The following is a 15180-nucleotide window of genomic DNA, read 5'->3' as shown; positions in this document are numbered from 1 at the left end:
GCTCCAGCCAGTTGCCAACAGGACAGCCACTCCTGCAGAGCTTCCTCCAGAGGCCGAAAGGACAGCCTCAACAGCCCAGCTCCAGCCTGAGGCCGAAAGGACAGCCTCCACAGCCAGCTCCAGCCTGAGGCCGACAGAACAGCCTCCACAGCCAAGCTCTAGCCAGAGGTCAACTTGGCGACTTCAACCCCAGAGTCTCAGCTTGAGGTCAATGAGGTGGTCTCTCCTGCTCTGTTCCTGCCAGAAGCTGACTGGGAGACTTCCCAAGCCATATTCCTGTCTAAGTCTGACAATGAGGCCTCCCAAGTCCTGCACCTGCTAGAGGCTGATAGCGTGGCCTCCCAAGTTCTGTTCATACCAGAGTCCAGTGGAACTGCCTCGCAAGCCATGTTCCTGCCAGAGGCTGACAGATTGGTCTCCAAAGCCATGTACCTGCCTACAAAACAGTCTCCCATGCCAAGCTCCTGTTTGAGGCTGATGATGAGCCCTCCCAAGTCCTGCTCCTGCTCAAGGTTGACGGCATGGCCTCCCAAGTTCTGTTCCTGCTAGCGGCTGACGGTGCAGCCTCCTAAATTCTGTTCCAACCAGAGGCCGATGAGATGGCCTCCTAAGTTCTGTTCCTGCCAGAAGCCAACAAGATGGCCCTGCTCACACCCAAGGGCCCCCTTGAAATGTTTACTGTTCCCTGTTTGCTTATCGCCTGACTCTGTGCCTGTTTTTTGACCACGTTTTTGTTATCCGTATTGAATTTTCTGCCTGCCTTTAAAATAAAGCTGTGATTGCATCCACCGCCACCTGCGCTATGTGTCAGACAGGAAACAAGCAAGAGTGTGAGAGAGAAAGAGCATTTCAGAAAAAACAAAGGATATAAGAAGAAAATGATTATTTACTCCAGAATTTTGCATAATAATTAATTATTTAATTAATAGTGTTAAGACGTTATACAGAAAGTATTTTTAAAAAAATAGATTTAAGGCATTTTAGGTATAGTCTTGGAAAATTGTTTACACGCAATGTTAACTGGGACTTTCCAGGTTAGCCTAACTAGCTAAGTGGGGTGAAGTGGAGTTGTAGAGTGTGTGTGGATAAAAGCTTAGTTCTGAGCAACTCACTCATTTGAACTACATAGCTAGAGAGGAAAGTCGAAAAATATGGACTGTGTGTGTGAAGATAATAAAGCTGGAAAGTCATACTGTATGTGCATCATGCTGATTGTAGAGCTGTTGTGGAGCCATCAGAGAGGAAGGAGCAAAGATGGCTGCAGCATGTTAGCAAAAGATACAGGACTTTACAAAAGGTGCTGTAATAATTTTTTGTTGCTGTCTGAGTGAAGAGGCCAGTTTTTTTTTTTTTTTTTTTTTTTTTTTTTTTTTTTTTTTTTTTGCCACAATATACTGTACCTCAGCAATTCTCAGGCCTGCAAGTATTTATTTATTTGTTTATTTTATTTAAATTAGCTGGCCTATAGATAAGTGAAACATGGGCCTAATTTGTGAAGTGGATTTAATGTATTAACAGTAATAACTGGTAATAATTGTTGATATCTGTTGACATTATGATAACAATGAATGTTGTATTTATGTTAATGTATCATATATGTTGAGCTGAGAAGTCTTATACTTTAAGAAAAATTTATTAGTTTTTATTAAATAACATATTTAAACAACATTTGAAAAGTTCATGGAACCACTAGTAATCGTCCCTGGACATATGTGACATGCAAGAATGTGACGCACTCTCAGACTATAAGGAAGGTAAGAGAGAAGTCAGTAGTCACTTGAAAAGAGTCCAATTTATCCAAGTTATTGACCTAGTTTTGTTTTCTTCTTTGTGTATTTTTGGATCATCCCTATTATTATTGATTGTCCTGTTGCTGATTTTTCATTCACAAAGCCAGGATTACTATGTTGGAACTTAACTCGACCAGGGACTTTCATATATCCCCAGAACCCATTGATGGCTTTGCAGTTTATCCAGTATGCTACCTGCTGCAGTGCCAATTATATTTTGAGAGCCTGATGGAGCCCAAGCTTGATGAATATCAGTGGCTAGAGTTCTTGTTGTCCCGGCTTGCCAGCCCAGCCCACCAGTGGGCAGAGGTCCCAATCACAAAGGGAACCGGAGGCCTTAGCAATGTAGCTGAGTTTGTCGGCTTATTAAGAAAGGTGTTTGATTTTACCCGAACATGAAAATTTTTTGTAGAGGCCCAGCTTCACAGCGAACATGCTCGGCTGTTCAGCTTGAGGTGAACGAAGAGGAAGTAAAGTCTCCAGCAAAGCTTCAGCTAGAAGCCGATGTGGCGTCCTCCCCTGCTGAACAAAACCCTTGACGTTTGATCCTACTTCAAGGGTGAATTTGTTGGAGAAATTAAAGTGAAAAGAACACAAATAAACACCCAGGTTGTATGTGGACAGGTATGTACAAATATTTTTCTTTTATTATATAATTTTATCTGGTAAACTGTAAGCTAGCTAGTCCTAGTTTGTTTGTAGCTAACACTGCTTCCATTTGCTAATGTTATATATTTGTGAAGGTAAAACACAGTCAGAGAATGAATGAGCCCCCATTATTCATCAATGGAAATAGGCGGCGTTTAAAACTAAATATGTAGCAATTATTCATCATTGTACTACATGAATTCCACAAGCCAAAAGAACTTACACTTACACTCCTCAACTTGGTAAAAAAAAGAGTGAAAAGGTTTTTTCTTTGCACTCGGTAAAAAGATAGCTCCAAATTCTTGTTGAATCAGTTAGCACAGTCGATCACACATTTTTTCCCATTTTAGACATGTTTTTTTCTGTGTTTTTGTGGAATTCACACTGTACATTAACACTGCCAGTCAGTCTTTTTGCCACTAAGTGGGCATGGCAGCGGCGAGGTCCTGCTACCATGACTTCATGTGCATACCCTCTATTGTTGTTGTTTGTAGATTGCCTGACCTCTGCCTTTTTCTTGTTGCTGCTTTTTCATTCACAATTTTGATTTGTCTGCCTGCCTGCCTCTCAAAATAAACGCTTTTACTGCATTTGTATACGTTTCAACTCGCCTTTCATGACACAGGAACAACAGTTACACAGAGAACAATAAGCAATGAACTGCACCACAGACATCTCTGTTTCTACACCCCTTGCGAAACTCCTCCGCAAAGAGCAAAGAGATGTACATCTAGAAACATTTAAGCACATCAGAACTCTTTTAGAACCATCCCCTCTGGTCAGACAAAACAAAAATATAGCTCTTTGGCAATAATTCAGCTCAAAAAAGGGTTGTGCGTATGATCGCAAGAATACCATACCCCCAGTGAAGTAAAGAGGTGGGAGCATCATGGTATGTATAATGAACATACCCAGTTTTCTGTGTAATGTATAGATTATCATTAGAAATAGTTATGATGCCACCTCCTAGGGCTCCTTAAACAAGGGTTGTGTATACAGCTGTGCCTGGGATCTTCATTCAAATCTAAACACTTTGTCTGACCAAGTTTCTGTTAAACAAAATGAAATCCATGATCAGTTATAGTTTAATTTACAATAACCGCTTTAGAGGAAAGAGATCTAAGATTAAGCTGTCCTAGCTTGAGATCAAAGCATTTGGTATGATCCATCCACTCATCCATTGTCTTTCAGGGCCACAGGGAACCTTGAGCCTATCCCAGGGGACGCTGGGCACAATCACACACACACACACACACACACACCCATTCACACACTACAGACAATTTAGAGATGCTAGTCAGCCTGCAATGCATGAACTGGGGGAGAGGGGGAGGAAACCAGCATACCCGGTGGAAACCCCCAAAGCCCGGGTAGAACAATCAAACTCCTTGCACAGAGGGCGGAGGCAGAAATCAAACCACCAACCCCATAGGTGTGAGGCAAATGTGTTATCCACTAAGCCACCATGTGGTATGATCTATTTTTATGTTAATTAGGTTACTAGAGCAAACCTTCTCAGAATTTCTACATTTTTGTTGATGTTTAGCTTGGGGAACGAATACAGTCTCACTGTGGGGAAAGTAGTTAAAAGTCATGTTGCAGGTGTCTTCTTACCTTGCTATCTAGCTTGCTAGCAATCTAACAACTGGCTTGCTAATAAGCAGGTGAAGTGCTATTATTTTTAATTATTAGGTTTGAAATTGTTGATTAACAAATCGTTAAAATGGAGATTCAAACAAGTGGAAGCTAATGAGAAGATAAAACCAGCAAAGACACAATGCAGTTATACAGAGATGTTAGCATTATATGTATGCGTATACACACACGCACCAACATACATGTATGCAAACACTACAGCTTCTGAGGAACTTGATTTGCCTGATTTTCATCATTCAAATGACCTGTGTGATAAAATGGCTGTATTTTTCCAGCTGTGGTTTGCAGCATCAGCATGCAAAACTGCTTAGTATGTGCGTGTGTGTGTGCTATAACTCTGACATGTAATGGAGACTTTATCATAATAGAAGCCTTTGTGAAAAGAGGAACAGTTAGGAATAAACACAGACTTTATTCATGAGATGAAGCAAAAGCCACAATGCACTTTCATGTACACACACCAGTCACTTTAACAGGAAAACCAGTATATATACTAACATCAAACATCAATATGGGGGAAAACATGTGATTTCTGTATCGTTAACCGTGGCACGGTTGTTGGTACCAAATGGGCTGGTTTGAGTATTTCAGAAACTGCTGATCTCCTGGGATTTTCACATACAATATTTCTCTATAAAATCTTGAGATTGTTGTATGTGAACTTCCCAGGTGATCAGCAGTTTCTGAAATACTCAAACCAGCCCAATTGGTACCAACAACCATCCAACAATCAAAGTCACAGAGATCACACATTTTCTTCATTCTGGTTCTTGTCCTGTATCTAAATGATTTTTTTGCATTGCAGTGCTGCCACATTCTTGGCTGATTAGATAACTACATGAATGTACAGGTGTTCCTAATAAAATGGATGGTGAGTGTACAATGATTATTTCGGTATGAAATATAACAAATCCATTTTATCATTCAACTAATTGTGTAGTAGGACAAAATGTAAGAACAGTAATAATGCTTCTATATAAACTTATTTTGCATGTCATAACTGATTATGGTTATTAAGAACAGCAAAAATAAACACAACATGGTTCTTACTACTGCAAAATATTATAAAAGCGATGTCTCTTTTCATTATATGCTGCCTCATCTGCGAGCAGTCATGTAGTGTGAAAGTGTCAGCGATTCTGAGAATTTGAAAGGCATGTAGTGTGTACTCTGCATTAATCGGCACATAGAACCTGCTCTATTTAGACTGATCTGCCGATCACCTGTCAGGTCTTACCAAGTCTGACCCACTAGTTAACTCTCCCCACACAAATTCTACCAACAAGTGAGGGTGTGGCAAACACATGCTTCCTCTGAGATACATGAAGCCAACTGCCACATCTTTAAATCATCACTGGGAATGCACAATTTGCCCTCTTATACATACAGTACATGAATTCACAGGCACCCATAATGGATAATGTCAGAATGATTCACAGGGTAGAGCGAATATGTATATAAAGGGTGAACAACTTTTATAGGGTTGTTCAAATGCACTTCTCTGTGGCACACCCCTAATTTAATACAAAAATACACACACACACACACACACACACACACACACACACACACACACACACACTCACTGGCATGCAGGTCTGTGCACATTTCTACACCTTCTATGTACAATACCTTCCATCTGCCTCTTTTTCACTGTATACAATGTTTACAGTTTATTATTATTTTAACAAATTTAGAGTACATTTATCATTTTGCACGATCTTTTGTGATTGTTCTGTTCAATATTTACAGTTCGTTATTTTTCTCATAGTTTAAAAAGTGTGTGTGTGTGTGTGTGTGTGTGTGTGTGTGTGTGTGTGTGTGTGTGTGTGTGTGGTTATTTTCCACAGGAAATGGCATACACACAGACTCCACTTTCTCAGAAATATGTGTATACATAAGTGTGTGTGTGTGCGTGTGTGCGTGTGTGTGAGAGAGAGAGAGAGAGAGAGAGAGAGAGAGAGAGAGAGTAAAATCTAAAGTTCCTGTCATCACACCTTTTTGATTTTCTTCTAATAAAGAAGAGGTTCTCAAACTTTTTACAACCAGAGATCCATTTAGCTGTGAAATAAATTCTATAGAACCTTTTGGTACAAATTTATTTATGAACATAATCCAACTATTCAAATATTATTCAAATGCAAGCTCTAATATTCTGGCCATTTATTTGAGGCTCAGAGTTATATTAATGAAATATCCACACATAAATCACATTAGGCCATAATTGATATTACTTATAGGCTACTTGTTTTTAAGTTATTGAGGTTTGGATTAAATTAATTTCATTCCAGGTGACAAGTCAAAGTAGCTATACATGCTTCATGGACCACTTGTGGTTTCTGAAAACCCCACTTTGAGAATGACTGCTCTAAGAAACACATAACCATCCATTAAATTCTACTCATAACGTTGAATTTGCAACCTTCAAATTAGAAAAAATAAGAAAACACCCAAGTTGGAACTCAACTTGGAGTTCATGTTAAGTCAACATGGCTGCGAAGAGCATTAGCAGTAAACTAGCCCTGGGACAACTAATTGATAAAAATCGATAATAAACGATTATGAAAATCGTTGTCAACGAATCTCATTATCGATTAATTGGTCTGCGCGTGTCACAGGGTGCGTTTACTCATTGTGTTACTTCTGTTCCGAACACGCTCCGGAGAGTAAATACTAAAGTTGTGTCCCAAATGAAGTAATATACACTTACACTATGCACTGTGGTGGCTTAGTGGTTAGCACGTTCGCCACACACCCCTAGGGTCGGGGCCCACACACCCCCAGGGCCGTGGCTCTGTGTGTGCGGAGTTTGCATGTTCGCCCCGTGCTGTGGGGGTTACCTCCGGGTCCTCCGGTTTCCTCCCCCAGTCCAAAGACATGCATGGTAGGCTGATTGGCAAGTCCAAAGTGTCCTTAGTGTGTGAATGTGTATGTGATTGTGCCCTGCGATGGTCTGGCACCCTGTCCAGGGTTTACCCCGCCTTGTGCCCGATGCTTCCTGGGATAGGCTCCAGGTTTCCCCGTGGCCCTGAAAAGGATAAAGTGGTATAGAAGATGGATGTATTGATGGACTATGCACTGTGTACTCTACCGTCTAGTGTACGAATTTTAGAAAGGTAATATCATCTAAAATGGAACACTAGCATTTTTTTTTTTACTAACCGGAAATGTATAAACCGCTCCTAGTCAACGGCACATGATGTCATACGCACGTAATGGGATGGCGCTAGCTTTAGCAGATACCCAGAGACACCGACAATGACTTTCTTCAGTTTACTGTTTGTCAACATTACCTTTTATTCCCAACAAGACCTCATTTACCAACAGACGGAGGCGAAATCGTCAAGTGACTGAGGAAGAAAGTCCTCTAAGGCAGGGGTGCATTTTATATTAAACACCGCAGAAATAAAACAATGCTGCATGAGCACAAACTTATGTTTATGTCCAAAAGGCTACACTGTGTGTAAGGGCTTGGGAGAAATTGGTGCAAGCTGCTTTAAAAGGTTTAGTTTAATTCCAGTTTAGTCATTATATGCTATATTTGCGCGCTTGCAGTGTAAATTCTGTAGCTTATTATAAAGGAAGTGATAAGTGTGAAAAGTAAACTAAGTAAAATGTCTAATTAAAACACTACAATCAAAAGTAAATTGAAGTAAAACAATATGTCTAAAGGTAATGAGTAACAGAAACCACAAGGTGTAGTGATTGTGCAGGACTGTAATTTAATTCTGTGCCTTTTGTGCATCCATATATATGTGTGTGTCATATATACATACATTATGTATTTAAGTATTTATGCATTATTATTTATGGATGCACAAAAAGCACTGAATTAAACTACAGTACTAAATTAATAATATACATTCTGGTGTGTGTCTGTGTGTATTGGGTTCTTTCCAGTTTTTGGACAAACAGTTGTGCAAAGTTTTAGTCTGAAGTTTATATCTGTAACACTCAGTTTGTAATAAACAATAAAAATGGCACTGAAAGTCCCCCCATCAGATTAATCGAAAATAAACAAATAATAATAATAATAATAATAATCGGCCAACTAATCAAGTATTAAAATAATCATTAGTTGCAGCCCTACAGTAAACATCACAGTAAGCTGGCTAGCTTGTTGCTAACAAACAATGAATATGCGGTCATCTCACTTTGTAAGTTGAACTTACAGAGCTAAAAAATTATGTAATTCCAAGTAAATTGCAAGCAAATAATTGTTTAGCTTTTATGTTTGGTAAATAAATGCATTGCACAACTGAGTATTCACCCATTTAGGATAAGACATGCAATTCACATTGCCTCTGGTTTTAAATCTCTCTTATTATCCGATTAGGCAAGGTTCTTGGTTGTGAACGCTGTTTACTGCCAACCTGATATGCCCTAGGAACAGTGACATCACTTCTTGCACTCATGAAGATTTGTTTCATGAAATGGTCTATAAATGGATACAATGCATGATGTGTGTTCTCTAATAAATATGAAATTGTAATAGTTATAAAATTGCTGTGGCATAAGAGGAATAAAACACTTGGGGGCATTCTTGGAAAATAATCTTTGGGGTAGTCATTCCAAATCACACCACCCCAGCATATTTTCCTATAAGAGCACACCCCCAATTGTGTTATTCCTTACCTGTCCTGTCAATCAGAACAGACCACAAAAAAGTGTTTTATATTCCATAAATCACATGAATGTGACTGAGTTAGTTTACGATAAGTGACAAAATAAACCAGGTCTCCATATGTGAGGTTGTGTATGCACCAGGTGTTCGCTCTAGTGGCTGTTCTGCCCTCTGAAACGTGACCCGAGAGTAGATCTCAGAAACAAAAAGCCACAGAAATTCTCCACAATGCCTCTTTGTAATCGGATGTTACAAAAGCAGCAAGAAAAAAAGACCTTTTTTAAAAAAACAGCATCAGCAACTGTTCATTTTCAACAACGTAAATATATTTTCTACTTCATAATGAATATGAGCTTCACACATGGCACACTTTGCATTATTTACAGCATTTCTCAATGTTGCCTCTGTAAAAATAAATATTTTTTGCACAATAAAAACTTAAAATAAATATCCTTTACACCAAACAAATAAAAAATTGGATCATATTTCTTTCACTGTACAATTTTACAAGTATTGCTCCAGGAATAATTCATAACACATAAAGCAAAAATATTTAAAGTGTATGTACAACACTAATAAATGCACCATAAATGTTTTATATATAAAGATCTGTCGAGGTGTCCAGGTATGACATGACACTTTTTCACAGCTCAGATGTATAAAAATAAGACCGTCTCTGAGGAACTCTTCAAATTACCAACTTACAAATAGATTTAATTTTGTAAAAAGTGTCAAAAGTGTTATTGCTGGTTATATCAACACACATTAAACATGGTAGTTTTGACTTTAGTTTAAAAAGAGAAAAAAACAAAGTGAAAATGCATAATGCAAACCTTTAAAAAGAATCAAATTCATTAGTCAAAAACAATCATAAGGCAAATGGAATCAATTTCATGGGTCAAAAATATTCAAATTCCTGAGGTAAAATTAACCAGATGCATGAAATCAGATGCAATGAGTCTCAATGATTCATACTTTGCTTTCTTTCCTCTACAGCAGCAGTTCTTAACCTGGGATTTTTAAAATGATTTCTGTGTGTTTTCCAGCAACCTCCCTGCTACCGATTTGTAACCCCCCCAACCCCCCACTCCTGGGGAGTCACAGGAAAACTTTCATTTTAAACAAATGTAAACAGAGAAAATCATTTAAAAATAATGTAATTCATAAAAGTGGGTTGCACTCGCAAAAAGGTTAAGAACCACTGATCCACAGTGTAAAAACTACATTGTGTCAAAAGATAAATTAACAAGACAACAACAAAATACATCAAAGAAACAAATAAGACTCTGTGTGTCCAAATCACACCACAATACAAACAAAAATATACATCCAGACCACTTTCCACTCTGTCACTCTGTTTCTTGGTCTACAGTGCAGAATGTACGTCAACAATCACAAATCAAAAATAAAAATTTAAAATTACAAAAATAGCCTGGAAAAGTGAATGTTACAGCACTGTCAGTGTACTGTCCCACATTCACAATTTCCCAAATAAAAAACGAATAAGAAACAAACATGAGGAAATTCAGTCAAAACTAAAAGCAATGAGTCAGAACTAAAAAAATAATGATAAAATATATAATTAAAAATAAATAAGTAAAAATAATTAGTGAACACTGGAAAATAATAAGCCAAAACAAAAAAACAACAACAACAATAATAATGTTTTTTTAAAGAATAATATGCAGTCAGAACTAAAAACAGTGAGTCCAGATTAAAAACTATGGGTCATGGCTTGCCACATCCTATTATTAAAAAAGAACACACAATCAGCAAACATATAACAAACAAACATCATCTCCATCAGTGCCTAAACAACAAAATAAAAACAAATCACAAGTCGCGAGTCACGTTTTGACTCTTGCATCTGCAGCCGGTCCGGTGGGTGTGGTTGTGGCATAGTTGGCAGAGTGCCAGGCAGCCTTGGGCAGGGCCGTAACACAACAGGCATGGCAGGACGAATGCCATGGCTGCTGCCGTACTCCATCGAGTACACCTCCGAGACTTGTGGCAGGAAAACGGGGCATCGGCGCTGGAGTCCTCGTCATCGCTGGAGCAGTGGTAGAGCAGCGCTTTGAGGCAGCACACACACGTGGTATACTCCACCAGTGCCTCGGCTGAGCACAAGCAGCGACGCCCACACAGCCAGCAGGCCGGAAGGGGCGTGGCAACGGTGCAATCCCTGCACTTGCAGCGGCTGCAGCGATCACATGTGCTTGGGTGTTTCCTGTTGTGTTGCTTTGTCATTTCCTGTTTTGGTTCCAATTTTAAATGCATTTGATCTGTGGTAGCACTTCTCAGCAGCTTTAGCTCTTCCTGTTTTGAGTCGCAGCTTTTGGGTTGCTCCTGTATTGCAACATCTAGTTCGCCTACACTTCCCAGACTCCTCTGCTCTGAGATAAAACTTCCACCCAACTCCTTCGCTTCCTGTTTCGTTTCAAAGCTCCTCGGTTGTTCCTCTACTGCTGTCATTTTTTTGCCCAAATTTCCCAGAAAACGTAGTTCCTGAGTGGATATCTCACAGAGTTCCTTCTGCACTTCCTGGTCAAATTTTTCCAGCTGTTCCTTTACTACAGTTTCACCTTTGTGTCCTACAGTCCCTTGCTCTGAGGATGGTCCAGTGTCAGTGGACCACCTAGGACTCTGAGGTGAATGTGAAGAATCCTGATTGTAATCATCTGGACCTAGCCCAGCACCTTCTTCAGGGGTTGAGACAGAGATTCGTGGGTGGGGCCAGGTCGAAGGACTCTCGATGTACTCATTGGAAGAGTGGACAGTTTGGATCTGATGGAGCAAGAGAAGGCCACTGTCGCTGTCCTGGGCTCTCGGCTCCATTGTTGCTCAAAAAAGGGCTGTGAAGATCTCTGGAGCGAAAGTGAACACATCTGAAATTCCTGCAGGGGAAACAGAGTGATAAATAGAACGTCAACGTCCCTGTATATGCAAATCAGCATGACTGTAACCAACAGAAAATGACTAATCAGCATATGGATGTAAATGAGAAAAGCTTGCCTGTGACCTGTTTCACTCACACCTTTAACTCCTGTATGAGGACAGAGGCAGAGTTAAAACCTCAACATTATTAACAATTCTTCTGATAGTAAAAACTGCAGAGTATAACGTTTAACATATTAAAAAATTTATAGTGTATTGAAAGTAGGCAGTTCTTGACCATATTTAGTTACAAAAAACAAAGAATACACACTCAAAACAAAGAATTAGCCTGGGGTGAGTTAGTGCTTTCAAAATTTGGTAGTGACTAATTCTGTTTCATGTGTAGAATTGCTTAAGTTGCTAATTTCCATTGTACAAGCTCAAAATCAGTGGAAATTCAAAAAAAGGTCTGCATGAACAGAAGCCAACAGAAGAGACTAATAAACAAATCCATGCAAATAGCATGCACACACAAACACACACACAGGGTTCTTTGTGCAGTGATGGGCTGGTGGCCTTCTCTCTCACACCGTTAATGACTCTCTCCAGCTTTACTTCCTAAAGTTTTTTTTCAGCCCATACAAAACATTTGATTAAAATACTGAGAACAAGATGTAAAATATTAATAAAAATGTTTGCATAATATGGTAATGTACTTAAAACATAGCAGCTGATTAAAACATCTCACTGATCTGAGACTGCCCTAATCAGTGGTGCCTAATATTCTAATGAGCACATTTGATTGGCAGCCTTCTGTGACTCCACCAGAGACACCACTCTATGCTATCTTTCACTTACTAGTTTATCTTTCACATGTTAGGTTATCTGTCACTCATTAGGTTATCTTTCACTCACTATTTTACATTTACTTGCTAGGTAAGCTTTCACTTGCTATGTTACCTTTCACTTGTTGGGTTTTCTGACATTCACCAGGTTATTTTTAACTCTCTAAATTATTTTTCACTCACTAGGTTATCAGAATACAGACAGACTCAGTAGCTTAGCTTTCACTCACTAGGTTAGCTTTCACTTGGTAGTTTACCTTTCACTCGCTAGGTAAGTTTTCCATTGCTAGGTTAACTGTCACTCACTAGGATTGCTGTTGCTCACTAAGTTATATGTTGCTCACTAAGTTATATATTCACTAGGTTACCTCTCAGTGACTAGGTTGTCTTACCCTCATTATGTTACCTTTCACTTGCCAGGTACACTTTCAATTGCTAGGTTATCTTTCACTCATTAGGTTAGCGGTCACTTGGTATTCTGCTCCGATTAGAAGAGTGTGTTGAAGTGTGTTTGTTTTGATAAAAACAATAAGCTGTGAACATGTAAACTTGAGCTGTGAGCATGTTAAACTGCACACAGACAGTAACCTGAGCCCAGGATTGAACCCTGGCCGCAGGAGCTATGAGAAGGTGAGGATATCTGCTGTGCCACTGTGACATCCCATAATAATTGTCATCATTATCCATCTAAATATATATTCGTTAAGCAGAGAGAGAGAGAGAGAGAGAGAGAGAGAGAGAGAGAGAGAGAGAGAGAGAGAGAGAAACACACACGCAGGCTGGCAGAGAGGCGGATACACGAAAACAGACAGACACTCAGTCAGGCAAACAGTGATAGACCGAAAGACAGACAGTTTGTCAGTCAGACAGAGAGTCACACACACATAGTCAGCAAAACAGAGAGACAGTTAGACACAGACAGACAAATAGACAAATGGGAAAACAGAATGACAGACAGATCTGTAAGTAAAAAGCTACAATCATAAGCATAATACACTGCGATTTGTCCACACTCTAAACTGCTAACGCTAAACTCTACCAACTAATGCGATATTTTACTCGTGTATCAAGCGCATGCTGACTTTATTCTGTAAAACTGTTGATTTAAACAATAGAAATACTAATATTAAATAACACGATCGTGTATTTATTCTACATCACTGAGCTCTATTATAGAACAATGTTTCAATATAGAAGTTTAAAAACTCACCGTGAGTTTAACACTCCGAGCCCCTGTTTGTGTGTGCGTGTGTGCGCGTGTGGTGCGTGTGTGCGTGCTCCGTAGAATGCTCAGTACATTCTCCAGCACAAAGCACAATAAATGGATGTCCTCATAGATTTCATTTTATATTTTATTTAAACACTGAAGCTGTAAAAAGTCAGAAATGGCGCCTCAAGTCCAAGTGCACGAGCCAAACTCTAGCTGCTCTGCGCGCGCGTGTGCGTGAGTGCGTGTGTGTGGAGGGGAAACAGAGCAGCTCTTTGTCCCGCAGGATGTAACGCATCCGGTCCGCGCGCTCACAGGCACGGCGGGTTGCCACATTGCCATAAAATACGCACGCTTCCGAGAATAATACACAATTTTAACATGAAATACAAAGGGCTTCATCTCTGAATCGGAAATGTAGACTGGTTCTAAACTATAATGACAGTAAATAGTTACTATAATAACGTAAACAATAAGAATTTCCTTAACCAGTCCAAAGTCATTTACTTTTTAGGAAGATAATAACAACATCCAATCTGGCAACTCAGAGCTCTCCCATTCAAACACACAGTTAGTCGTGCGTGTGCGTGTTAGCTAAGCTTAAACAAACAAATAAATAAATAAATAAATAAATAAATAAATAAATATCAATTATTGTTATTATCATTATTATTATTATTATTATTAGTAGTAGTAGTAGTAGTAGTAGTAGTAGTAGTAGTACTTATGTAATAACTAATACAAATACTTTTATAATGTTTAAAATAAAATGACAACAACAATCATCATCATTTATGAACTGTAGTGTGTGTGTGAGAGAGAGAGACTTTTTATTTATTTATTTTTTTAATTTAAGATGCCTTTAATGCATCAATGTGGTATATTTACATATTTACATAAAAAAAACAACCCCATCAGATCCCCCACCCATACCCTCCACCCAGGAACCCCAACTCCATTCAGTCTTACTGTAAATCCATTGTAGTCATAGATCAGGATAAAAGTCCACTGTCCTGTTTATAGTAAAGCCCTTCTTGCAGCTGATGTCCATTTTTTAAATCTAAAACATCTCTGTGGTGAGAGCACATTTGGGTTTTCATTTTGTGCTGCATGTTGTGCAGATTTGATGAATTTTTTGTATTTTTTGTAATTTTTTTTTATGAATTTTAAAGTAGTTTGTATGTGAGATGTTCCATTTTCCTTTAGTTACTATGCTCAGGTTAGGGTTGGGCTAGGGTTACTATGGTGCTAGAGTTAAGGTGGGGCTAGGGTTACTATTGTGCTAGAGTTAGGGTTTGGCGATTGTTATCATAACGCAAGTGTTAAGGTTTGGCTAGGATTACTAGAAATGTAAGTGCTAGGGTTTGGCTAAGGTTACTATTACACGAGTGTTTGGGTTGGGCTAGGGTTACTATAATGCAAGTGTTAGGCTTTGGCTAGGGTTACAATAATGCGAGTGTTAGAGATTGGCTAGGGTTACTATAATGCGAGTGTGTGGGTTTGGCTACGGTTACTATTATGCTAGTGTTAGGGTTG

At 39.1% G+C, this 15180-nt stretch overlaps 1 protein-coding gene across 4 annotated transcripts; it reads right to left on the bottom strand.

The window, feature by feature from the left end:
- Positions 1–9022: 9022 nt before the first annotated feature.
- On the bottom strand, positions 9023–14067 carry LOC108259026 (protein sprouty homolog 2). 4 transcript variants are annotated; one of them, XM_047151307.2, is made up of 3 exons: positions 13648–14067; positions 11731–11761; positions 9023–11612 (listed from the first exon to the last, which is right to left on the bottom strand). In XM_047151307.2, exon 3 carries the CDS (start codon positions 11551–11553, stop codon positions 10552–10554), a length of 1002 nt encoding a protein of 333 aa, XP_047007263.2. In that variant the 5' UTR covers positions 11554–11612; positions 11731–11761; positions 13648–14067; the 3' UTR covers positions 9023–10551. The 4 variants fall into 4 exon arrangements, with proteins under 4 accessions (XP_047007263.2, XP_047007264.2, XP_017313631.2 ...); XM_047151308.2 differs by having other exon boundaries at positions 11738–11761; XM_017458142.3 differs by lacking the exon at positions 11731–11761.
- Positions 14068–15180: the final 1113 nt, after the last annotated feature.

This window comes from Ictalurus punctatus, chromosome 26, assembly GCF_001660625.3.
Source record: "Ictalurus punctatus breed USDA103 chromosome 26, Coco_2.0, whole genome shotgun sequence".
In the NCBI taxonomy this organism is placed as follows: Eukaryota; Metazoa; Chordata; class Actinopteri; order Siluriformes; family Ictaluridae; genus Ictalurus; species Ictalurus punctatus.
This window is presented reverse-complemented; position numbering and strand designations above follow the sequence as displayed.

What these genes read in the sequence shown, in the direction of transcription:
- LOC108259026 (XM_047151307.2), bottom strand. Translation starts at nt 11,553, where the DNA reads ATGGAGCCGAGAGCCCAGGACAGCGACAGTGGCCTTCTCTTGCTCCAT.